At 35.9% G+C, this 27,986-nt stretch overlaps 1 protein-coding gene across 1 annotated transcript; it reads left to right on the top strand.

Annotated features, from left to right (window-relative positions):
• Window positions 1-27,632, top strand: tgm1l1 (transglutaminase 1 like 1). Its single transcript, XM_084118607.1, has 14 exons — window positions 1-128; window positions 8,106-8,392; window positions 8,484-8,675; window positions 10,128-10,379; window positions 15,056-15,174; window positions 16,171-16,278; window positions 17,456-17,633; window positions 19,678-19,816; window positions 20,159-20,351; window positions 21,340-21,493; window positions 23,280-23,564; window positions 24,742-24,902; window positions 25,045-25,181; window positions 25,895-27,632. Exons 2-14 carry the CDS (start codon window positions 8,107-8,109, stop codon window positions 26,040-26,042), a joined length of 2,352 nt encoding a protein of 783 aa, XP_083974733.1. The 5' UTR covers window positions 1-128; window position 8,106; the 3' UTR covers window positions 26,043-27,632.
• The last annotated feature ends 354 nt before the right edge of the window (window positions 27,633-27,986 follow it).

The following is a 27,986-nucleotide window of genomic DNA, read 5'->3' on the forward strand; positions in this document are numbered from 1 at the left end:
ATTATGAACGCGGTTTATATATGTGCTAGTCTTAGTACAGTGTTGATCTGACCCTGCTGCAAGTTTTGCGTTCTGCACTCATTTGAAGAACACTATCGGAATCCCGTGAACAAAACCAGTTTGCAAAAGTAAGGCGAAATCTTTTTTCTTTTCTTTTTTTGTTCAATGACTTACTGTCAGTCGTGTTTGATCTGTGCAGAAGTATTACTTGACTTTTGCGTGGTCTCGCGCGCCTTGCGTTCCAAGGTTTGAGGTTCTGCAGATCAAATTATCATCCATAATTAGTAACTATTACTGCGCATGTTTATGTTTAAGTGAAGCGTAGCACTTTCACGATGTATTTGTAGTCTCGATTGGGTGACTGTTGTGTGAACTTTTGAGAACAGAAAAACTAAAACCACAGTTACAAGCCAAAGTTATTCTTTTTTGATTTATATAATTGTCTAATATGCTTTAAGGATATGCAGTGCATAGATCACGTATTTGGACTGAAATCACACATTGTTTGGTAAAATATCAAGCCTTCGCGCAAAAAAAAATTATGAAGTGAAGTTCTGTGCAAATGTTTCTGCAGCATTTAAGAGCAGATAGCTGTATAATGCAATGACACTCATACTTCTTATGAGTGCAAATATTTTTTGGGATCTACATACATAGGATATACTGTATGTTAGTGTTTGGCTAGAAACACAGTTAAAGCTAGACACTGCATGGTTTCCAGATGTCTTTGCTTATGGATTCCAGCTGTTTCTGATTTGATAGGGTGGGGAACTGAACAATAAGCTCCTCACATTGTTCAGATACTTCGGTTCATCAGAACCTGAGATCATCTGTATCTGTCCATACCTCTCCCCTGGTTTCTGCATGAATGAATGAGTTAGATTCTGATGGTTTAAAAGCCTTTCCTGCTGTTTTTCCTGCTTTTTACATGTGTCTGTTTATTATACTAGTCCAATTTCTTGAGGCTGCTTTCAAGAATTTTTTTCTTGGCCATCCATTTGAAGGAGGATTTTGTGTATTCCACATAACTGGTCAGTGTGATTATCATGTGCTCTTCTCCTCATGACTCCACCGACGGCTGTAAACATGAACTTTTATGTGTTTAGCATCCATCTCAGTTATCACTGACAAACATTTCATTTAAATGGAGAAAATGATGACAGAATTATTATTTGTTTTCTGTTAACTTTTCCGCATGCGTTTCTTGTGCTTTAGTTATTTTTAAACATTTATGAATTTGATTGTATAGCAAAACTCTCTGGTAAGATCTTCTCCCCTCAAACTAAACTTCTGTTGGGTGGATATTGTGAATGTTCTGTGTAGTAACTCATAAACGGAATAGAGAGCCAAGAGACATTTTTAAACCTTCTGGAAAGTAAAGGTAAAGTAATTTTATAGCTGCAGTTTTGGAGTGCTTGAGTCTTATCTGACCTAACTGTTCCTGCCCTATTGCATTCCAACAATAAGGGTCTGGTTTTGACGGCCAAAATCAACACATACATACGCACACACAACCTGATGTGAACCACAGTGGTGCAAATAAAGCAGTAGAATCCAAAAAAATCTGTTTTTGGGTGGTTGCCAGGTTGCTGCTATGTGATTGCTTGGGTAACCATTACCACCAAGCTAGGGTGTTCTGATTGGTTGCAAGGTGATCCCAGCTAACAGAACATTCTCAAAATTTTGGCTAACGTTCTAGCAAGGTTCTCTCAAAGTTATGAGCAAACATTCTCCCTGTAACGTTAACAGAACATTTGTTTAAACTTATCGGGCCTTTAATAATCAAAACGCACAAAAATGAAACGTTTTAGTTGGACATTCGTCTGACATATTTTAAATGTTATAACTTGTTTCAGAATGTTCAGAGAACATTCAAAAGTAACGTTCCCATAATGTTTTCTGAGTAATAAAATGGAACGTTTCCTGAACTTTTGCATAACCAAAAAATAAATAAAACTATTTCTTTTTTTTCTTTTTTTACCTTTTAAACATTCAGAGAACATTCAGAAGTAATGTTTTCATAACTTAATGGGAATGTTTGCAAAAGATTGTTAGAACATGTTTTTGTTAGCTGTGATGAACTAGAGCATTAACTTATCTAAAACATCTATTTGCTGTGACGTAAGAACAGCATGTTGAGTCAAGATCTTTCTCAACCATTGATAAACCCAGTCACTACATCATGGAAATGATGAAAGTTTGAAGAATAGAGGAATAAAGGTGTGTCACATCTCATGATGACTTCATTAGGTGTGTGAACTTATGTCTTCAGTTGTTTATTTTCATTGTGTTTATAACGCTGTTGCCAGGTGTTACAGTCTGGGACGTATCCATAGTATCCGAGTTGGGTGTTTGGCCCTCCAAATGTGCCTTGTGGTGTGAAATAAAAATAATTGGCTTCCATATAAAACTTGGATGTGTAAACCAAGATTGGTCTACAAGATGAACACACACTTGTGCACTGCTTTTGTCAAATAGTTCACTCCAAAATGACAATACACCATCATTTACTCACTTTTATGTTGTAACCGATTAGTGGAATACAAAAAGAGTCGGCTATTTTTGCACAGAACAACAGACAGAAATTAAAGCTGTATGCTTCTGCATATTCAAGCCATCATTGACATCAAACCACTAACAGTGAATGAGACGATTTCAAGTGAATAACATTAAAATTTCAGACTGTTCCTTACACAGAGCTAATGTATTAACATTTGTCCCGAAAAGAGCAGTGTCAACTTTCTGCTTAGCATCTCCATTTGTGCTTTACGAAAGAAAAAAGTGGTTTGGGGCTCATTAGAGTGAATAAATGACTAGAGAATTCGCTTTTTTTGGGTAAACTATCCCTTTAAAATCTAAATACAGCTCAGAGGAGTAGATCTGCAACCACCGCCCCTCTCATGTGCACATATTTGTCAGTTGCTCGCTCTATCTTTGGCTTCAGACCGGCTGCTGGAGTTACATTAGCCCTCATACACACACTATCAAAAAAGTGGGCACATACAATTCCAGAAGTTTAGGGTTGGTAAGATTTTACAAAGAAGTCTTCTATACTCACCAAAGCTGCATTTATTTGTTCAAAGCAGTAATATGTGTAATGTTACTATTTAAAATGACTGTTTTGTATGTGAATATATTTTTAAAAAATGTAATTTATTCCTGTGATCTTTCAGAAATCATTCTAATATGCTTATTTGCGCTTTTTTAGCAATGTTGATATGTTAAAAACCGTAATACATTATTTTTTTATTTTTTTAGGATTCTTTGATGAATAGGAAGTTCAAAAGAATGGGATTAATGGCAGTTTTATTTTTGGAAAACATATATTAGCGAGCAGGGTTCATGGGTCACAGTGAATCATGATTTAGAGAGAGCAGATGTGTGAGAAAGGCTGTCCTGCATTGGAGAGGTCAGGTCAGGCTTGAGTTTACATTCTAGCATTCTGATCATAGCTGTCTATGTATACATGTAAGATTCATTCTTAACATCCATATATCCCTGCGGCATCTCATGACACCCAGTGGAAAAATGTGCTGCTCTTATATAGCTCATGAGACCTAACTGTTCTCAGTCATCGTTGAAACACAGCAAAGATGTTTCTCCTCAAAGTCCTTTGTTGAAATAAAAATAGTCATTCAGTAAGTGTATAGAGCTATAGAAGGAATGTGCATAACAGCACAGATCATTGATGAAATATTGAGATCTCTTTGATACCTTGGTATCTTTCGGTATGTTATATCGTTAACCCCATAAAGCCTATATCTAATACACAAATTCCCTAAAAAGTCCCCTAAATTTTCAACATAATCAAAACTTTGCTGAAAAAAACATTGTCCACAATTCTACATGCTTTCTGTCGCCTGATATTGTAGACTTTTTTTTTAGCAAGTAAAAAGCTTTTTTTGTATAATTGTAAAAAAATTTAAATAATAATCCATGATCTTTTTGCTATGAATTACTGAAATCTTGCTATATAGTAATGAAGATCTCATTAATCAGAATTTTTTACTTTTTTGTAGCCATATAAATATGAGCATCATCAACAAATTGCATATTTTTGCTCAGTTTGGGGCTCTGAAAAAATTAAGGTGTTTTTTCCTCCATATTCTCACTATATCATACTATATATGGGCCATAAAATCCTTATTTATCGAATATGATACTCAGCAAAAAAAAAACACATGCAAACTTTTTTTTTTAAAGATTTTTTGTAATTTCAAGAAATGTTCCATTCCAAAAATGTGATTTTTCTATATGTCAGACTACAGTGTTAAGATCTATTCTATAAAATTCACATTACACCGATTCGCCTTCCTTGACCAATATAACCCTCTCAGTGTTGTCTCACTTTGTGCCTCCAGGACCATAGAGGTCGTGACCTCTTGAGGCTTGTGTTTAGGAAATTGGGCGGCTCGTTGGTTGAACACAGAGAATTGCTTGAATAAAGTCTTTGAATGAGCAATGGCTCTTTTGAGAATCTTTAAGCTTGAGGCGACTCATCACGCCTTGTGAAAGGTCTCAGGACATCACAGTTCAACCTCATCTCGTCATGAGTACATATTTCCTAATTGAATAAAACAATAAAGCAGATTCACATTTGTCCTCTGTAGTCTGTCCTGTAACTGTAGTGTTAATGGTGTAGTCTGCAGGCTTCAGTGCCTTACACTCATCCAGAGCAGCATTGCTCACATTCTTGTACTGCACATGATCACATATACAGCTGCAAACTTATGAGCAGAACTGTGTGTGTGTTTGGCTGTATTCATTTTTAGCTAAATGTGACTCTGGATCACGTCACCAGTCACATGTCGCACGGGTATATTTGTTGCAATAGCCAACAATACATTGTATGAGTCAAAATTATCGATTTTGCTTTTATGCCAAAAATCATTAGGTTATTCAGTAAAGATCATGTTCCATGAAGATATTTTGTAAATGTCCTACCGTAAATATATAAAACATTTATTTTTGTGAGTGGATGCAGCACAAGCGCAAACATAAATGGCCAACTTTAAAGGCGATTTTCTCAATGTTTAGATTTTTTTCAACCCTCAGATTCCAGATGTTCAATAGTTGTATCTCTGCCAAATATCGTCCTATCTTAACAAAGCATACATCAATGGAAAGTTTATTCATTCAGCTTTCAGATTATGTATACATCTCAAATTAAAAAAAAATTACCCATGTGACTGGTTTTGTGGTCCAGGGTCACAAATAGTAAACATAGGTAAACATGTTATCTGATGTGTTTAAAGGTGGTCTAATTCAGTGGCTAAATCTGATGGAAGTCAGTGAAATGGGGGTGAAATTGCTTACAACACTTTTAAATAAGAGGATAACAGATTAATGACGTGCCTAGAGTCAAGTTTTTCACTGCTAAAGAGACTTAATCAAGCTTTAAGTTATGTTTTGATGACATATCACCTTTGTCTTAGATGTTTCAGCTAAAATTTATTCGGAGAAAGAAAAAAGAAACTCAATAGTTGTCATACAGTAGGAGTTTAGATGAGTTTCACATTGAAATCTTTGATTTTGGATTACAGATGTTAGTATCTCTACAAATCTTATCACCGTTTGAGTTATTACAGTACATTTACATTTATGCATTTAGCTTTTATCCAAAACAACTTTCAAAAGAGGAACTAAAGAAATTTGTCAAGAGTCAATAATTCAGTATTCATAATATACAATGCTAGATTTATTAGAATAGTAGAATAGTAGATTAGCAAGCAAGCTAGAGAAGAGGAGAAATGTAGAGAAATAGAAGATTTTTTATGTCATTAGCTATGTTTCCATTCAAAGTCGCGAATTTATAAAACGAGTAACAAGTTATAAAACGAATAAAGCATCGTTTCCATCCCATGTGTTCAAGAGGACAAAATCATCACTTCCTGGGAAATTGGCGCAAATTATCTGTAATAAAAATGGAAGTTGCTGCAATAGGGGAAGCTACTGTGGCTCTTTCTTCCTACATCATAAATGACTCGGCAGACGAAACTTGAGATGCTTCTGTCTTCTGGGAATTAAACTGAATCATTTTGATAACAGACTTTGGCTCAAGCATTTCAGAATGACTAAACAAACTTTTGAGAACTTGATCCATTGGTTAATCCACTTATCCAATCACATCCACTGTTGAGGAAAAGTCATGTGATTTTTTTTTTTTTGCTCATCGAGGGATTTATTTGGTAAATGTGTTTCCATTTATGCACGTCTAATCGGATAAAAAATGTATCTGCCTCATACGTTTTTAATGCAATTTTTTCCATCCAGTTTTTTTAATGACAGCTTTCCTGTAGCTCAAACGGTAGAGCGATGGCGCTTGCAAAGTTAAGGTCATGGGTTCGGTTCCCAGAGAAAGCAAGAACTGATAAGAATGTAATGTAATGTAATGTGTACCTTGAAATGCAATGTAAGTTGCTTTGGATAAAAGCATATGCTAAATGCATAAAGTAATGTAATATCCCAAAATGAAAAAAAAAAAAATAATAGATCGATGGAAACATAGCTCTTGAGCTTTAGTTATTAATTGTTATCTCTTTAGTCTCCTCTAGAATTTTAAAAGTAAAATTATTGGGGTTTTAAGAGAAAATTCTGATGAGAACAATCCTACAAAAAGGCTCAATTTGCTGTTCATTCAATCTCTTTGCAGTTGAGGAGAAACCGCTGAGATGTTAAAGAGAAAGTGCTGCAGAGACGTGTCTGGTTTGTTAAACTGAAGGGAATGAGTCTCAGAAATGCTGCTGGTTGGTTGTTGAGAGTTTGGAATTTGGTAAATGTCTTGAGAAAACAGAAGAAAACATGTTGTGGAGATTAAAGGAGAGCACGAGGCCATTGGGAGGAAAACACATGGTTCTCATTATCAGTTTACTCAGCGTCACTGGGACAGAACGCACATGTCGACGTCAGCATTTCTGATCCTCTTGATTATTCTATTTTGCACCAAACAACTACCGATCACTGATCATTTGGGAATAATTACTGATGTTTATTTGGCAATGGCAATCTGAGACATAGTATCTGGTGGTGTAAGCAATGCTGGGAAATTCCTGTATCTTTAAGCGGCATGTTAAAGTTTACAGGTCATGACCAAATAGGCAATTACTTTAACAACACTGGAGAAACGCAGATGTATGTGGACTATTCCTTTGCATGGTGGCTTTAACTCATGCACTTTTTGATTAAGTGACATGGGAGAAAGCCTTATAAGAAAACTTATAAAGTGTGTGTGTGTGTGTATATCTTATTTTATGTTTTTTAGAGAAAATAAGGGGTTGTCGTTAGGGAGTCATTATGTGCATTGCATCTTTTTGTTTTGTGCTGTTCCTATACAAATTAATGCATAAAAAAACTAGTATGAGAAACTATGATCACTATGATTTAACTTTTCTAATGGTAGAATGCACAACATTTTTGCTATGTTTAATTCCATGAGATGCATCCAATTATCATCATAAAAACATATATATTTTGCATTTTAAACCAATTTTGTGTACTGATTTTTATTTTGTGCAAATGTTTTACTTCAAGCATGATCTTTAAACACCATTTAAATTCAGTCTTGAATGAGAAAATACAAAAAGAAACAATTACAATGCATTATTGCATTATGCATTTATCTTATGTGTGATTCATACTGGATGCATATGTATGACCCTTGGTTTCATTTTTATTTAGTTTTTTTGCAAATGTTAAAGTCTTCTTCACCTACACAAAGTGTTAATCAGTTGCATACGTATTGCTAGAGAACATAAGCAGAGGAAATAGTCTTGTGCTAACCTCAAAAACAAAAACTTCACACTTTACATTTCCTCAAGCCAGGCCCATATCTATCTCTAACTTGTTTCGGTTCCATTTCGAAGTTGAGAACTGTTTTATATCTTGACTGATGCATTATGCAAATGCTTAATGCTTTACCATATGCTACTTTTAGATTGATCTTGGCTCTCTGATTAATGAGATCTTGTTTGTATCCTCTTTGAATTTGCTTCACTGATTAATCATTATCAACAAATGTCATTGTGAAACTTATATTGTCTGCTCATTTCACTTGCATCAAGTCTTTGATTTTCCATGTAATAATTACTTTGTACAATGTCTTTCAGGATGCCAGGAGAAAGACGGTCAATCCGAGATAACTCCGCTGTTGGACGTTTCCACGGTGTTTCTGAAAGCAATGGACTGGCCGTCCCTGAGGGACAGACCGAGGACAAAGTGAAGAAAGACGAGAGCGGATGTCGACGTTGGTTACGTAAGGCTTGTCCATGTTGCTTCCGGCAACAGAGCAACACGTATGATTTGACCACTGAAAAGGAAGCTGGGGGTGTCGGGGATGAAGAAAAAGAAGAGCCGGCATCTCCAGTTCCTCCTAGCGGTGATACAGAACTAAACGGTGAGAAGCTCAGTCTCAGACAGTCAAAATACTAAAAACCTCATCTGAAGTTTCTCAAATTCAATCTTTTTTCTCCATCTTTTCCCATCAGAGTTGTCTCTAGCAGTGCGTTCTGTGGATCTGCTCAGCCGGAAAACTGATCGGAACAAGAAGGAGCATCACACGGATCAATACTATGGTGACCAGCTCATCATCCGCAGAGGACAGACGTTTCAAATGGAGCTTGAGCTCTCACGACCTTTCAACCCAAACACAGATAAACTTCACCTGGAACTGAAGACAGGTGAGCGTGAAGAGAAGTCGCATAAATACGTGCTTTATCTATTTTGAATGTTGGTTTCAAACATAAAGTAAAAACCATGGGATAGATAGATAGATGGTAGATTGATTGATTGATTCAAATTCTTCCGTTTTTCCAGCATCTGTTGCATATTTAAACCCTTTCCAGCAGTGACTGTATGATTTTGAGATCCATCTTTTCACTCTCAGGACAATTGAGGGACTCAAACACAACTATTAAATAAGGTTCAAACATTCACTGATGCTCCAGAATGAAACACGATGCATTAAAAGCCTAGGGGTGAAAACTTTTTGCATTTGAAGATTAAGGTCATTTGTACTTTGTCTTCCGGGTAACATGTATGTATCTTCTGTTGCTTCTGAAGGGCAGTACTAAATTACATTTTTTTATATTTAAACAAAATAAGAAAAATCTTCATCCTGTTCAAAAATGTTCACCCCCTGGCTCTTAATGCTTTGTGTTTCCTTCTGGAGCATCAGTGAATGTTTCCCTTTTTATGTGGAAAAATTAAATTCAGAGATTTTATAGTCAAGACCTCAAGGTATTAAAAATTCAGAAAAAAAAAACATTTACCAGAGTAAAATGTGTGACAAATAGCCCCAGTTCCCCCTGCACATTTTCTCATGGGCAAAAATATCACATTGTTATTATTTCAAGTATAGTCTTTCTTTCTACTGTTTCTGTTGACTGCTTATTTGAAATGAGTATTTACAGACTGGAGAACACGACAGGAGTGCTCATCTCGTCTCACTGATAAGGGCTTAAACATCTGTGGTTTTAAAATTTCTCTCTCAGGCCGCATCCAATGATACAGCTCACTTCTTTTGAAGAGATAGTAAGTTAAGGAGTGAGAGATAAACAATAAATCCACTTCACACTGATACAAGATAACTCTACTGTTCAAACTGATGCGGACTGATTCGCAATCAATTTTAATTCCAAATTTCAGAGTGAAACAGGATATTCAACTCCCAAAAAATGTCAGGAAAAAAAAATCTGGATTTGATTGGATCATGAAAGTAATTTTTCTTTAAAAAATATAACTTGACTTTTCCTTTCTGCTGACATGTGCACTATTTTTCTTAGTCAGCTATTTTAATGTTTCACATCTTGACACATAAACATATAAATGCATGACTTATTTAACTATTAATAAATCACAGAATTTTTCCTCTACATAAAGAACAGGAATTGAAAAAGGAAGGACCAGGTTTCATCATTTGTGCAAGCCTTATGTGTTTTATTACCAGCTAACTGCTTTTGGCTGACCTTGACCTTGAGTGACTGAATCTGTATTTCAACATTGTTGGATTGCTTTGATTTGGCTGAAATCCTCCCTCATGCAATAATTTACCAGAAATTTCAAAACTCAGAACCAAAATAATCATGTTCTTCTTCTCAAAGCATGTGTTTCATGTCCATGTCATCATTCAGGCACGCTCCCGCTGGTGTCAAAGGGCACGCACATCATCATCCCATTAGTGGAAGAACTCCAGGATGAACGCTGGGAGGCCAAGATCGTGGAGCAGAACATCAACCGAGTCAAGCTGTCCGTCAACTCCTCCACCACTGCTGTCATCGGAAAGTACAAGCTGACCATCGCAACGCAATGTCTGAAGACGGGCGAAACTACCACACATGACCCTGACAAAGACATTTACATGCTCTTCAATCCCTGGTGTGAAGGTATGACAAAAACACTTTGTTCCAACTTATGCGATCTTATGCGTAATACAGCGCAGTGATCAGATTGAAAAGCTCATACACTGATGTATATGTGTGTCCACTCTGAATGAATGCGTATACCTCACATTTCGTGACATTGGTTTAACTTTGCTTTTTAAACCAAAAGAACGGCTCTGAAAAACTGAAAAATAACCACCTTTAAAGTGCCCATATTATGCTTTTTTCAGATATTACCTTTTTTTTTAGTGTGTAATATAGCTGTTTGTGAATGGAAAAGGTCTGCAAAGTTTCAAAGATCAAAGTGCAGGATAAATGGAGTTATTGTCTCAAAAGAAAGAACTGTTTCTAAACTGCCTGAAACGAGTCTCAGTAAATCCAGTCTTACTTCCTGCATGAGCCTATGTAGGTTTGTAACAAAATTTGCATAATGCCCATAAATAGACTTCATTGGCTCCCTATGAACAACATCTACTTTGACCCGCCCTCAAACACTGTAGTTGTAGCTGAGGCCTGGAAGAGTTTGGTTCGTGTTGTCAACATGTCAAGAAGAAGATGTTTTCTGTGCTGCGAATGCAGATCCACTTTGGATGAGGAGTTGGGCGCGAATTTATACTGTAAAACTGACGCCATCGTTACTGTTTGTATCACTGTGTGTGCACAAGTGCTGAGGAAGGTCTGGATCTGAAATTCTGATATGATAATAGGCGTTTCTTTTCCGACGCGCGCTGTAAGTGGTGGACCAATCACAATGTGCCATCTGACCAATCAGAGCGGAGTAGGCTCTCGGAAAGGAGGGGTTTAGAGCGACCGAATCCTTGATTGAACCGTTTCAGACGCTGTGAGAAAAGAGCTGATGCTGCAATGTATATTATATATATAAACAAAATTAGGAACCTTTAAATTGTATAATAGGGGCCCTTTAATAAAATAAAACAATGACTGCTATCATTGTTTCATCCCTGTAAACATCTCAAAAATGTTGTAGGGTTTCATGATCCTTTTAGAAGATATTTTATGCTCATGATTGCCATTTTCATCAACACAGAGAATGTAATGCATTTATGAATTACGTCATGTCACAATGTCGGAATGCAACGCGGATGACTGTACCAAACTCATCCATTGATGAGAAGCCAAACTACACCTCCACTGAAGCTTGTCTGAGAAACGCTGATATATTTAGTCTAAAATATTGCACAGGCAACTGTTAACACAATATAACATGAAGGTGCAAGTTTCCTCTTGTAGCCCAGTGACTTACATCAGTCTTCAGGAGGATTGAACGTATTCTTGCAGTCCATTTGTGTTGCAGAAGTTTGGATTAACAACTACTTTGGCTTCACTGCAACGACTGGCTATAACTCACTGGCTAAACTAATTTGTAATATTTCACAGAAATCACTGTATTTTAGTGCAATATTACATCTGCATAGGCGATAAAATGCAGATGTGAGAACTGTTAATATAAAAGCTTCATAGAGACAGGAACTAAACAGAGCGTCACTGACAGACTGGGAAGAGAGGAACTGCAACAATGTTAAATATGTGAAAAATTATGTTCTTTTTGAACATTCAAGCATGAACAATTACTAGTAGAGCCCAAAAAGATAATAGGTCCTCTTTAAAGCTTGTTTTGTAGGGTGGTTCGGGCTTTGCACTCTTTCCTGCGCTTGAATGCCAGAGATGATTGTTAAGGAAAGAGAGAGGATTGCCAAATCACCTTTCACTGCTGGCACTAGAGCCCTGCACGGGCCTCAAATCTAGGCCCGAGCCCGGCCCTGGCCCGAGACGCTCCGGCCCTAGCCCGACCCGTGTCCGACAGCTCATCAGAATTATCAGCCCGAGTCCGACCCGAGCCCGTTTTTTTTTTTTTTTTTTTTTCAGCGGCAGACTGCCATTAAAATATGTCCGTTTTGTTAGTTATGTTTCTTTTCTTTTCATTTCTTTATTAAGTTAATTTAGACAAATGTTTGGAGCATTAAAAAAAAAAAAAAAAAAAAATTACCAGCAGCAAGCCGAGCCAACAGCGAGTAAAACATGTTTGATCAATTTAGCCTCTCAAATCAACGCTAATACTTTACTTAGCTACAATAAAATCCATAGATATAAAAACACTTCAAGCATATCACACAGACAGTTAGTTTAATGTTTATTTATTAAACCACAGTGAGTACAATTTTTTGAAATACTGAGGCAGGCTCAGGCTGCTCGCAACAGCGCTCGCAAACGAAATGAGCAGCAGCCTACAATCTAAACAAATTAAATTAAATAAATCAAAAACAAACTTGCAGGTTATCTTACCTCAAAAATGCACCACAGAACATGGCCATTCTTTTTTCCAGTAGTTTCCAACAGTTAAACGAAAATAAAGTCCAATCAAACGAAAAACATCAGTAGTTTCCAACAGTGTAAACGAAAACCAAACGAAAAGTTAGAACAGTCTCTTACAGAGCATCGTGGAGAAAAAGAATAGCATCCACAGTGGAAGATTTTAACCCAGTCCTCTTCTATCACTCGCGATTTTTCTCATATTCTCCATTATTTGCACATGAGGTGAATCATGGGTCGCGCTGACGGGAAACCTTCTGTGTGTGCGTGCGTGCGTGCGTGCGACTGTCATGTCAATCATATGTCAGTGTAATTATAAGATTATGAAAGTTATGAGGTTATTAAACGTCTTTCTATGTTTGTTTTTCTATCGTCGACGTCAACTTCTCATATTTTTTTAATTAATGTCTAAAAATATAAAAAGAAGGATATCCCAAAAAAAGCCCGAGGCCCGGCCCGCATGTGAACTATGACGTGAAAATTGGCCCGAAGCCCGGCCCTAGGGGCGTAAAAAAGTCGGGGCCCGTCGGGCTCGGGCTGAAATGCAGGGCTTTAGCTGGCACTATAATCTTTTCTCTCTCCTTCTATTTTTTTCCTCTGTCTGCATTTTTTTCTGACGTTTCTTCTACAGTCCAACCTCATCTGGCAGTCCAAATGTCAAATAAATCTTCCCCTCTCCCGCTCTCTTTCTCTCCCTCCTCGGCCGCTCTCTTTCTCTCCCTCCTCGGCCGCTCTTTCACTCCAGGCCCTTCCTGTCATTCTTTACTGGGTTCTTTCAGCTTAGCTTGTTTTATAACACTACATTTGGCTCATTCTTGAACTTCAGAACATGCTGAACTCTGTAACTCTGAATGTAATGCTGTAATTTAAGGAAGTACTTCAATAACAGGGTGTAGCTGAGTTTCAGATAAATGTTTGGTCAAGCTCAGACTCTTTATTCATTATAACCTGATTAGCTACACAAGGGCACAATGCTACAATTTAGGGAGTATTCTTTTATTAGCCCAATTTTTACAAAACATTAAATAAAAGTGACCAATTAAAGGGATCATGAACTGCATAATTTTCTCTCAGGTCCAAGATTTGTACATCAAAAAACATCCTAATTAGAGGTAATAGGCTATTTTCTATCCTGCTTTTGACCCTCTCTTTGTTTTAATGGGCATTCAAGACTTGGAAGTAAACACGCACTGCTATGATTGCTTAACAGTTTTTGCATATTAAAATAATTTTCAATGTTCCAGTCATTACACGTGTGGAATTGTTTTGAAAACTCAGAATGTGGAAAATATCCTGTTACATACTTGAAACATTTGCCAACAACGTGAAACATTTTTGCGTAATAAATATGCTTTATAAGTCTTGGTTGTGACAAATACAGTTAAAGTACTTGGAGTTACCACAGTTATAGTTGATAAATGATAACTTGCGTTGTTTCATGTAAACGGAATTATGAATAAATCTACCATCATTTGCCATTCTTATAGGCTATTAGTTCATCTTTTTCGATAAAGTAAAAAACGTATGACTGAAATGTTTTATTCAGCGAATGGCTTTGATCAAAACAATAACAAAAGCGTTTTCTACATGCTTTCTTCCATATCCGGGAACACTCGCATAAACCACATAAATGCCCGAAGCCAAGGACAGAACACCGAATCACAACAATTTTATTTTAAGTAATTTTAAGGTTTCCATTTCCATTTAGGTTTAATTTTTATTTAATTTATTTATTTCAGTTTTAGTAATTTTAGTACTTTAAACTTATTTTATTTAGTTGTCAAGGCTTTCAAGTTTAGGTTTTTCATCTATTCTTTATCTTTTATTTTATTTGACCTTTTTTTAATGAATAATATTTTTAGTTTTAGACCACTGTTTTAGAAGTTGTTCAGGTAATTGTGATATTGTGTTAAAGGAAAACTAATATGATTTACATAAAAAAAAAAAAGAAAAAAAAAAGAATGATCCTGCTGTGTTTTTCTGTCCTTCTGATCTTCTTTTGTCTCACTGCTTCACTCTTCCAGGCCTCTTTCCATTACACTGGTCTTTTCTCCAGCATGTCTGAGTCATTCTTTTCCATTCATTTCTCCTTTCCTCTTCTAAGTTCTCTACTATCATTTCCTTTACTTTGTAGTGCCTCCATTCTCTCCCTTTTCCCGTCTGATTGCACCACACTTGTGTTCACGCCCTGGTGGAGAAACAGGGAACATTCCAATGGAAGCAGAACAGAACAGATTCCAGACGTTGATGATGTCACTGCTTTCCTTTAAAATGAACCAAACCACCGTATCAAATCCTGTAACTGTGTTTTCATCCTCCCTCATGACTCTCTCTGTCTTTCTTCTCAGAGGACACGGTGTACATGGAGAGTGAGAAAGAGCTGAAGGAGTACGTCTTAAGTGATACTGGAAGAATCTACTACGGCACTGAGAAGCAGATCGGAGCTCGGACGTGGAACTTCGGCCAGGTGTGGAGCACTTTCTCTGGGGAAAATAAAACATGTTAATGAAAATTCTTGTGAAAACTTATCTTATACATTCAAGAAAGCACGAAGTAAATCATAATTGACACATGGAGTCTCAAATTACATTTTTACCACAAATGCCAAAGGCAGGTGAACTTGAAATTTACTGGCCATAAAGAAATGACCTGCCGTGAAACTGTTTTGCATTATTTTCGTAAAATATATATTTTTGTCAGGGTGAAATGTTTTAGTAATTTTCCCTTTCCACAGCATTTATAACAGTCAGTGTTATTTTAGTATTATTAATACACCATTATAGTATTTATTAGGATTTTGCTTGAATTAGCTGTTATTTTTTTAAATTTTAGTTTAAGATTTTGAAAATTTGGTTATGTGCTTTTGTCAATTTTATTAGTTTTTAAAAAATATTATATTTTATCTATTTAATTTATTTTTAGTTCAGTTTTAGTTCATCTTCAACTTCAAGGCAACAATTCCAATTTCCATCTAAGTTTTTTAAGTTTAGGTTTTCATCTAATACTTGTATTTCCTTTTATTTCAACTTTCAATGATCAAAAACAATTTTTAATACTTTTAGTTAATAATAACAACACTGATACTAGTTAGTTTTTGTTGTTGTTGTAGTTGTATCACAAAAAAATAAGCATTTTCAACATATTCTCGCATAAATCGCCCACTTAGACAGGAAAAAAACATCTTAACAACACATAAAGCACAGTTTGTTTTGTTTTATGTGACATTTATGGTAAATCTGACATCAATTATACCACAATTATAGATTGCATTGAAAAAACAATGGGGAAAGGTTAACTGTGAAATTAGCGGAAAATGTGTGTCGACTTTGCAACCAGAATTTGTTTACACAACAAAGCTAATTTTAGGGAGTGTTAATTTTGGACCATGTTTAGACTTAGTTGACAGCACCATTGAGATTTTACACCAAATGAAAGTTGTCTCTCCGGATTGTCTCTCTCACAGTTTGATGAAGGAATTCTGGAGGCCTGTCTGTTTGTGCTGGATAATAGCGAGGTTCCTCCCTCAGGTAGAGGAAATCCTGTCAGTGTGGTCCGGGTCATTTCTGCCATGGTGAGTCCCACCTCGCCTGACTATATTAATGGAACACATATAGTAAAAAGTGCCGTATTATTCTTTTTTGTTATCAACTTTTGTTATGTGCAAAATAACATGCATGCATATTTAGACATATCTTCAATCGGCCTGTATTTCGGTCTTTCGACGCAGGCCACACCAACTTCACCAGTCTTTTCGGTCCCTGGCCATCCAGTCTCTGCCGATGTCTTGTCTGAGCGAGTCCCGTCAATTATATTTAGGCATATAATATATATAAAAAACAATAACAATACTTAACACAATCTATTTACAATTGGCTTTTTTTCACAGAAGCATGAGTGTTTAAAGGCCCCAATATACTCACGGCGAGTTCTTTTTCGTTGTTCGGTTAGGGGCAAAAAGAAGTCGGAAACACGTGACCAGTGATATACTGTTAGCAAACATCCCAATGTTGCACACACTGCTGAGAGCGGCATTTAAATTAATATATAAATATGTGCTGCGCGCTTTCCTATCAAGAACAAAATAAGCATAACAAAAACACAGCGGTGAGAAAACAGCAGTTAAGAAAGCATCTGATCATAGCGATTGATCACAGCTCTGCAATTCATCTCTCCCGTCAAGTCCCGTCACGTTTATTTATATAGTTTCTTTAAAGAAAGCAGCTTTGCATGAAAAACCCTTAAGAATTACAAATTCAATTTCGACTCTGACGCAGCTCTCCAGTGTGTTCATGTTTTAACTCACATCTGGCATCAATGGACTGAACAAAAGGAATGAACCAGAGTAGGTTCTGCGTCAAAGAAGGCGGAGCCTCAGAGCCACACCCACCTATTATTTAATCGCCATGGACCAATGGTAGTTCGACGGTGTTTTCCAGTAACTTCGCTTCAGCAAACTGTTCCGAACTACCGAAACGAACTTTGTTTTGGCCTGATTTTGTTCGAAATGACGTCACATCAGTTCGTACTTCAAATTCGCTTAAGGTATATCGGGGCCTTAAGTGATATGCTAAATCTGTGCAATAACAAGTGGTTTTTAAAAGTGCACCAATAGCTTTATCCCAAGCCTCTATAGTAGAAACTTGAGCCTTATGAATCACAGCTTATGATCTCTCCATGAAAACCACTCTTTCTTTACAAAGACCTTTTACCCGCTTGACCTCAGAGACCCTTGAATTAACCTTTTCTAGATCAATTCTCCGGATGACCTTGGCGTTCTGGAGGGAAACTGGTCTGGGAATTACGCGGGTGGAACGTGTCCCACGGCCTGGAGCGGCAGTGTAGAAATCCTCAGGCAATACCACAGCGATGGAGGAAAGCCCGTCAAATACGGGCAGTGCTGGGTGTTTTCTGGAGTCACGACCACAGGTGTGTGTGTGTGTGTGTGTGTGTGGAGATAACAGGATTCCAGTTTCTAACATAAAAAACTTTGACTGTGAAAAATCACATGTAAGCATATGTATCTAACGCTCTCACTAAAACCCCTCCCTCCTAAGACACATCGGCCAATCCGATATCAACGTTTGTGATTAGCTTTGTAAGGGTCCGTTCACCCAGAACGCAGTTTTCCATTGCACTATGATAATTTGTCATGGTTTTTCTATGTAAACAACATGCGCTAGACGGACATGCGTTCGCGACTTGTGTCTTTTGCAGCATGTCGCGCATCCTTAAGCGCTCAAGCTTAAAGAAGTTCAACTCATAAATAAAACGTTTTTTCATTTCACTGCCCTGCGTCTCACATTTTTAACCACAAAAACGTTCTGTGTGAATGGCCCCTAAAAAGTGCAATTATTTAATAAAAATGACTAAATAAAATAATAATGTATACATAAATGTATTGTTCTTTAAGTCAACACAAAATCAAAATGTTTGACCAGAGATCAAGTTAATTTGTTGTCCTCTATTCAAAGATTTTCTCTGGAGAAAAAAATGTAGACGCATTAAGTCCAAACTTAACTTTTTACCACACCTGCCAATGGCAGATAAACTGAGAATATAACAGCCATACATATTTGATCTAACATGAAACTGTAACCCGAACATAAAACTTTTTACTCTTTGTCTTTTTTCTGTTAATAGATTCTAGTCACAGTACAGTAAATCAGATTTACTGTAATTGAACAAATGTTCCATAAATATTCAGTGAAATTACTTACAGTAATGTGGAAAAAATAATAATGTATAAGTAAAATTAAACGTGTTATTCTTAGTCAACACAAAACAAAAATGTACATTATATATAGTCTTTTCTAATTGCATGTTTTTGGTGTTATTGTGTACAAATTATCAATGCATTTCATTCCACATACAAAAAAACAACAAAAAACATTTGTTTTCATAAAAACTGATTTGTCAAGACTTATTTCAGTGATATCTGTCAGGTAGTGAGGACATTCTATGAATGAAAAAAAAAAAAATATCAAAATCAAAATTCAACTATGCTTTTTTTTTTTTTTTTTTTTTAATTCCTGAAAATTTCCTAAAACAGGCTAATTTATTGAAATTTGTATTCTGTTTCCTGCAATTATCTTATGATGTTTTACACATCAAAAGTACAGGGTCAAATTGTAATATCAGTGGATTTCAGGAGGGTGTTGATGTCATAGGACTAAAAAAATAATGCTATTGTTTACAAGTTTAAATAAGCATCGGAATCCGGAGTCGCCAGCCACACACTATCTCTACAGCAGTCCGAGTGCTGTGACATTCATAGCTGACCCCGTTTAACAGTAGTGAACTTCAGTCTGCACACTGTTCTTTCCACACACTGACATTAAGTGTTTGACTCTTGCACTCATTACTACTCGTCTTCAGCGAATTATTTTTGCCTCAGTTTTCTCTCATTCTTTCCTCTTCCTAGTTTGATATGATTCACTCTACCATTCAAAAGTTTTTTTTTATTTTTATTTTTTTCTCTTATGCTCACCAATGCTGCATTATTTGATCATCAAAAATAGCAGTAAAATATTGTGAAATATTATTAAAACTTAAAATAAAATGTAATTTATTCCTGTGATCAAAGCTGTATTTTCAGCATCATTACTCCAGTCTTCAGTGTCACATGATCCTTCAGAAATCATTCTAATATGCTGATTTGATGCTCAAGAAACATTTATGATTATTATCAGTGTTGAAAACAGTTATGCTGCTTAACATTTCTGTAGAAACCATGATGCATTTGTTTCAGAATTCTTCGATGAATAGAAAGTTTAAAAGAAAAATTTTCATTTGAAACAGAAATTTGTGTAACATTATAAATATCTTTTACTGTCACTTTTGATCAGTTTAATGCTGAATAATAGTATCATAGTATAATAGTATCGTACTGACCCCAAACATTTATGTATATTACTGTATTGAATCTCTACAAACAGACGAATAACTCTCTCTCTATATATATCTGTCCCAGTATTGAGATGTCTAGGTATTCCTGCGCGTTCCGTAACGAATTTCCAGTCTGCCCATGATACGGATGTCTCCTTGACAACAGACGTGTATTTCGATGAGAATATGGAACCGATCCATGAGCTTAACTCTGACTCTGTATGGTGAGCATTTGTGTTTTTTCATGGAAGAATTAATAGGTGTGGGTCAGTATAAAATGATAAAACCCAATACTGCTGTTGTATTGGTCGGTCAGTGTTCCAACGATACAACAGTATATATTGGATTGTATCATTTTATACTGACATATATATATATAGTGTGTATATATATATATATATATATATATATATATATATATATATATATATATATATATATATATATATATATATATATATACAGTATATATATATATATATATATAACTACACATAAATACTACACATTCTCTTATGATCTCTTTCTGTATCCCTGATTTCCTCTGTTTTCTTCTGTTCCTACAGGAACTTCCATGTTTGGAATGATTGCTGGATGGCCCGTCCGGATCTGCCTCCTGGAATGGGTGGCTGGCAGGTCGTGGATTCCACGCCACAGGAAACCAGTCATGGGACGTTCCGCTGCGGGCCGGCGTCACTGGCCGCTGTGCGCTCTGGACAGGTCTTTTTGAAATATGACACACCTTTTGTGTTCGCTGAGGTGAGTCCAGACTCGTCAATGTTGAAATTATCATTATATCCATAGAACAACCATCCACGTCCTTTCTGTCTACAAAAAGTGCTCATTAGTTTAGTCAAATTGACTGCAAACAAATAAAAGTTCACATTCAAAGACAATCACTTGAAAACTGGTTATTTTCTTTTACCACATTTTCTGGAATATAAGGAATAGTATTACTGGAATATTATTATCAGCAATTTACATTATTTCTGAATGTAATCATAAAAAAAGTGACTTACACACATATAGTATTAGTCACATCAATGTATTTTTTTCAACAATGCAATCTTGGCATTTATAGTCAGGTGCGACTTATTTTCTGGAAAATAGGGTTATTGCACATTCATGCAATTGTATGATTTATTCGTGCTTGTTTTTCATTTATTAAAATATAACAACTTGCTCCAGCTTAATTCTTAAAAATCTTACTTTTTTGGCTAACATCAGTGTTATTTTAGTATAATTTTTTGTACTAATTTAATATTTATTAATATTTTAAATGAGCTTTTATTTTTATATTTTCCGTTTTAGTCATTTTAGTTTTAGTCATTTTTAAATTGTTTTTTATATTTCTATTTAGCTTTAACTTATATTTTATTTCAGTTTTTCAATTTTAAACATAAACTTCTTTTTAGTTACAGGAGTTGCAAAGGCAACTTTCCATCTAATATTAATTTGTATTTCTTTTTTATTGTTTGTTTGTTTGTATTTCAATTACTCAGATATTATTTTGAATAATTTTAGTTACAACTAAAAGATAACATTTTCAAATCCCAAATTGAATCAAGTTCTGCCCTCATTTCACTCCTGTCCTAGAGGATGGGCTGGTCCTGACTTGTTGGCATCCATGTTAAATATTTTCTTTATACCCTGCATAAAATCGTGTTTGAAACCTGCATTTATCCTGACAGTCATGTCTCTTTAAGTGATTCTCAGCTCTAAACCTGTGCTGTTTTTTTTGGTGCAGGTGAACAGTGATAAGATCTACTGGCAGAGGAACCTTGACGGGAGCTTTAGTCAAATCCACAGTGAGAAGAAAGCCGTCGGTCACTGCATCAGCACGAAGGCTGTTGGCTCTGATGAGCGTGTTGACATCACAAACATTTACAAATATCCTGAAGGTGAGAAACACAAACATGCACACTTTCAGACAAATCAATCTCAATGTCTCGCCCTGCATGTACCCACATGAAAAGACATCAGCAGGCTGTAAAATAGAGGCCCTGAGCCTAAGCTCTATTTTTTTTCTCCCTTTGTTGGTCAGAACAGTGGATGTTACTTACTAGTTCAGATTACACTTTCCAGTGAAAATTATTATGTTGGTCATACTTCCAAAAAAGTAGAATCTGTGATTGCGAATGCCAGTATCCACACCGGTGGCGACTGACAGCCTCACATTCTCCTCAAAACATTGGATTCATCCGCGCTGTGCCGTGCCGAGGCACAGTAAAGTTGAGAATTCCGCGAATAACTGCAGTTGCAGATTTCGAACAGAGATGGCGACAAAGAGTAAAAACTACGGACTGCAGCTTTAAAATTATGAGATATAATTATTGCATTTTTATTGGAACTTGTTCAGTTTCCCAGAGAAAATTGTATTAGATCCAAATATCGATCGAAAAAGAAGTCATATTATGTAATATTACATTTTAAAATCAAAAGAAAACAGAGGAAAATTTATTTTGCATAAAGAAATTAAGCCTATTTCAGTACCATTTTTTTAATTGTTACATAATTTTAATTAAAATGAAGCACCCACATTTGTATTACTACAGTAAATACATTTATACATACACATTTGATACTATAAATGTATTACTATAAATATATTCAGAATCTTACTATTATTTCTTCATATGTATTATTTATTAAATCAAAAACATTTTTTTTTATTTAACGTAAATGATAAATATAGATTTTAGAACTGTATGTACATACATGCAGTAGAAAATGTGTTCATATTAATAAATGTGTATATATACATATATTTAATTAATTTATTGTATTGTTCTTTTTAATGGCACAAATTGAGCACAAACGAACGACACTGGTTTGGAACGATTTAGACAACATTGGGTGGAGAGTGACGTATTTGTTCCTGAACATTTTTTCCAACATATATTTAAGACACGGTTGTAGTTAAAACAATTTGAATGGCATAAACCGGCAAAAATTTTGCACAAACGAATGGCTCAAGTTTGGAGCGATTTGGACGGCATGGGGTGGAGAGTGACGTCACAGATTCAGAATTATATTGGTTATTTCTAAGGAGGGGAAATAGATACAGTTTATTCATTTTAATGGCACAAACCGAGCACAAACGAATGACTCAGGTTTGGAGCGATTTGAACGACATGGGATGGAGAGCGACGTCACACAACCCCCAAAAAATGATGTTCAATATCTCCAAAACCACCACATGGCACAAATGTAGCACAAACGAATGGCATAGTTTTGGGTATTATTTCGTTTTATGGGGTGCCAACTTCACGGAGTTTTATCCATACTGTAAATTCATATTCTTAGCCAATGCTGTCTTACCAGAGCAACCTACAATACAGAGCATGAATTACTGGCAAAAGCCAGGACAGATGCAGCCAAGAACACACAATGTGCCTTTTAGCTGGCTTAACATTCCACTGCCTTCACACCAAAATACCTGTCATTATCTCCAAACGGGTAATTTAAATTTAACGGAGACCCACCCACAGGAAACAATGGCATCATTGTCTCAGTTAGAGAAAATATAAACAAATGAGACAATTAAACAGACTTAAAAGTAGGAGTAGACTTAAAGTAAGAGTAAAGAGCTGTGAGATGGATATATAGCAGCTTATATCATTTAGTATGGGAAGTGTTGTGTTCCCTGCTTAAAGTCCTCATTTGTAATTTTCTTTCCCTCATCAGACTCGGAGGAGGAGCGCATCGCTGTGGAGACGGCCTGCCGCTACGGCAGTAAACCCGATGTCTACTCCAGTCCCATTGCTGAGGACGTGCAGGTGGAGGTGAGGATGGAGGGAGAAGGTCCATGCATGGGAGGAGACGCTCAGCTGAAGATCGTGGTGAAGAACACGAGCTCTCATCCTCGCAGGACCACCCTTCACAGCCAGGTGGCGGTCATGTACTACACCGGCGTGCTGAAGGACACAATGAAGAAGGAAAAACTCAACGTGGAGCTCATGCCGCATGAAGGTCAGTTAGTTTTAACGAAGTGATTACTTCGCGACTGCTAAAAAAATACGTTCTATATGAATGTGTAGTATGAATGTAATCCCGAAGTACCACATTCGCCATGTTGTCATTACCACCTACCAACGTCAGTTGCATTGCTTCACTGCCATTCATAAACCCTCTCCCGTGGCATACTAGCTACACAGTATGTAGCCTACAATACACACATTTTCTGAATGTATAAAATACTTGCATTAGGCAATGCATTCTGCTATGCATTTAACATAAAATATTTAACATAAAACCACATACACCACATTTAACATGTTCTTTATTCATTATATGGTAAAATGAACACTAATAACATTCATTAATTTATTGTTCAGTTTCAGCAATTTTTGTACTTTAACTCACCCTCAAGTTGTTCCAAACCTGTGTGAATTTCTTTCTTCTGCTGAGCACAAAAGAAGATAGTTTGACCAAACCAAACCATTGACTTCCATAGTATTTTTTTTTATCTCCATACTATGGAAGTCAATGGGGTTCATCAACTGTTTGGTTAATGACATTCTTCTAAATATCTTCTTTTGTGTTCAGCAGAAGAAAGAAACTCATACAGGTTTAGAAAAACTTGAGGATGAGTAAATGATGAATAAATGTATACATATTTGCTACTGTACATTTACTAGAAATGATTTCTTACAACTATTTTAAATTTAATGAATTAAGTAATTAATAAAATATTGATACTTTTTTTTGTTCTTTTCACATTTATATCAAATTAAATGTTTATTATAAATGATAAATAAACAAAGAAAAATAATTGTTTTATTTCTTAACATTTTAACAGTTATGTTATTTATTTTATTTAATCCACAGTGTTTAAAAAATAGGCACTAATAACTCATAACCATTGCTGAAATTCACTCTTCTGTCTATTTTACATCCTTTAGAAAAGCACTTAAAATTAAATAAATTAAATAATTAATAAACTATTAATAAATAAAAACACGTTTTTATTTCATATAAGTTATAAATAAACAAAGAACAAATAATGTTATTATATATATTTTTAAATATTATATTCATTATCATTTATTTAATCAAGAGAGTGTTTAAACATTAGGCGGTATACAGTATATACTCTTATGTGTAAAGCTCATGATCATTGCTGATTCCTCTTATTTTTGTCCTTCAGAAAAGATCATTGATTGGATCCTGCCTTACACGCAGTATCAGAATCAGCTGGTGGACCAGGCCGCGCTCATGCTGACCTTGTCTGGACGGGTCAGTGAGACCCAGCAGGTTTTGGCCAATCAGACCAGCTTTAGGCTCCGAACACCTGATATCCACATCGAGGTGAGACACCCAGAACCTTCAGCTGCATTTTAACACCGTACAGATAAAAATTTTGTGCAGAATATTTTATTGCATATTAAATATTTGTCTCATACTAAAACAAATGAGAGGGTTTGTAAATATGCTTTGCTTCTCGTTGTAGCCTATAGGAGAGGCGTATGTGGGCAAGGAGACGTCCGCGAAGATCACCTTCACAAATCCTCTGCCCTGTACTCTGCGCAATGTGGTGGTCCGAGTGGAAGGACTGGGGCTGAGAGACCTCCATCCCATCAAAGTGGGGTAAGAGCCTCAAAATGATTCAAGATTACTCCTCATCACTAGTTAGAATGGAACATGTGCAGGATTCCATCGGAATTTTACCATTTGGAAACAATTCTGAACGATTCTAATGGGATTTTGTCTTATAGCAACCCAACAAAAAGTAAATCCCATAGAGCATAATTGATCTAAGGCCTAAACCTGGCTTAATCTAAGCCCTGTCTGTGAAACTAGGCCTATATCTTTTTGACTGATTCAGTTTATTGCTCTTGTGTCTTAAGCCGTGTGTCCACCAAAGCGTTTTTATCCAGCTGAAAACGCTAGGCGCTCTGCTGAAAACGTCTAGCTGTGGGCACTTGAGAGCGTTTTGGCAGTGTTGCGTTTTTTTCCGTGATTGGACTCCACTGTGATTGGACGGTTGGGTAAAAAGTGACATTGATGAGCGCTGTGTTTTACCCAAAGTTGAACATTCTTCAACTCTCAGCGACCTGTAAAAAACACCGAGCGCTCAGCGTTTCAATTTGAAAAAGACGCTCAGTGCCTCGTGACGCTCATGGCGTTTTAAAAACGCGGCGCTCCCATTAAAAACAATTGAAAAAACACGCCAGCCACGTGAAAAAACGCTTTGGTGGACACACGGCCTTAGTGTTTGAATAGTCACACATATAAAAGTCCTCGCTTTTCTCCCACCAATGAATGTGTTGCATTTATCTCTCTCTTCCATGTTTTCTCAGTGATGTAGGCAAGCATGCCAATGTAACTGTGACGGAGCACTTTATCCCGACGATCGCCGGCCAGAGGAAGCTTGTGGCGTCTCTGGACTGCAAACAGCTCTCGCAGGTGCACGGCGTAGCCAACATCAACGTTCACGAAAGCCAGTGAATTCAGTCTGCTGTTACGGACTTTATTCTTAACGGTGTTATTTCAGTATCATCAGATCCTGTATGTGTCAAAACCAGTGTTGGGGAAAGTTACTTTTAACTTTTGTAAAAGTAATGCTTTACAATATTGCGTTACTCCCAAAAAAAGTTACTAATTGCGTTACTTAGTTACTTTTTATGCAAAGTAATGCGTTACATTACTTTTGCATTACTTTTTCTCACCTGGGCTGGGCTTGCTTGTTTGTTTTTTAATGACAACAAAAAAAGTTCTACTTTTGGCAAATGTTAAGGCCCTTTCACACCAAAAGTGAAATTACTAAGCCTCAGGCTGAAGGAAATGCATGTTTACGCCTGCACAGTAGAAGACGCCGCTCAAACAAACCTTTCAGCCATTCTGGATTAAAGAACAATAGGATACAGGAGAAGGAAGTTCAATTTCTAAATCTAATCTAAAGTCATTTTTGCTTATTAGTATGGTTGAATTAGATCTTGAAGCTCAGCAGCAAAGACATTGGTTGATAAAGTGAGATTAAATTCATAAAGTATATTTGTGTAATTCAATAAAGTTAATTATAAAAGTTTTGCATAAAATTATGAGATTGCATTGTACTGTTTTTATACATTTTGTGGAATACTGAATGTTTTCGTGCAAGTGAGATGAGCAAATGCATGTTCACATTTAGTCTAGAACTATAATAACCATCATGTTTACACAGCATGTGTTTGCACACACACAACACCTCCTAAATTTATTTCTCTCAACATGAGGACAGGAGAGCTGTCAGTCAATAAATGTGAAAAAGTAACTTTTTTCATTGAAAAAGTAATATGTTACTTTACTGGTTACTTGAAAAAGTAATCTGATTACGTAACTCAAGTTACTTGTAATGAGTTACCCCCAACACTGGTCATAACTGCCTGTTAATGAACTACATTAACCATTCTTAAGTGGTTTACACTGAGCCACACGATTATTTCTTTAGGGTTAGACATCTTAAAGAAATAACCCTCTTTTTCAACACACTATTTTATGAAATACCTACTGTATGTGCCTGATTTTATATCGCTTAATTCATTTTACACATTATTTATTTTAAAAATGGTTTTGCTTTGCTTCACTGTATGTATTAACTGTTTGTTGGTTCAGTTTAGCTGATCAAATGTTTCTGTTCAACACTGAAAAAACTAAGGCCGTGGTATTACCATATATGATTATTATGATTTTACATAATGAATCTTAATCTAAAAAAAATATTTGGAGACAATTTTTTTTTTGCCTTTCTGCTGCCTTGTATTGGATATTGTTCACAATAATGGCTATTATGAATTCATTTAATGTGCCTTCAAGGAACTGAGTTAATATTGAGTTGCATTGGTCTTGCAAAATGCTGTCGTATCTTCACTTAATTTGCTACTGCAAAAACTATAAACTAACACTATTCATGTACACTTAAACTATGAAGACATTTGAAGTTACTTATACTTCGTAATATATTAGATTTTTATGAAGAATATAAAAGTTTTATGTACGTTTGTATTATTTATCTGTGTAATGTATTTTTCTTTAACAAATTACATTTTATTAACCGCATATTTTGTTCTCTGTAGTTGTTTTTGAACATGTTTGGCCTGCTTGAACAAGACAAGACCTGTGTGTTTGATTTGGAAAGATGAAGTAAAACACTCCCTTTAGTGTTTGGATTTTAACAAATGTCATCTGTCTTCTTGAGATAACCCGTTGAAGAGTTTTATTAAACAATCCAATAACACCAAACACTTGTGCATCACAAACTGCTCATTAACGCAAATATCAAATCAGCCAGTCACATGGCAACTCGATGCATGTGGGCATGTAGACGGTGGCTGCATCGAAATCACACACTTCTCTACAATATAGTAGGTGAAAAACGTTGTGGAGAAAAGTCTTCCATTTCTTGTAAATTAA

The sequence above is a fragment of the Abramis brama genome, assembly GCF_963993115.1.
Source record: "Abramis brama genome assembly, chromosome: 7".
Taxonomy (NCBI): Eukaryota; Metazoa; Chordata; class Actinopteri; order Cypriniformes; family Leuciscidae; genus Abramis; species Abramis brama.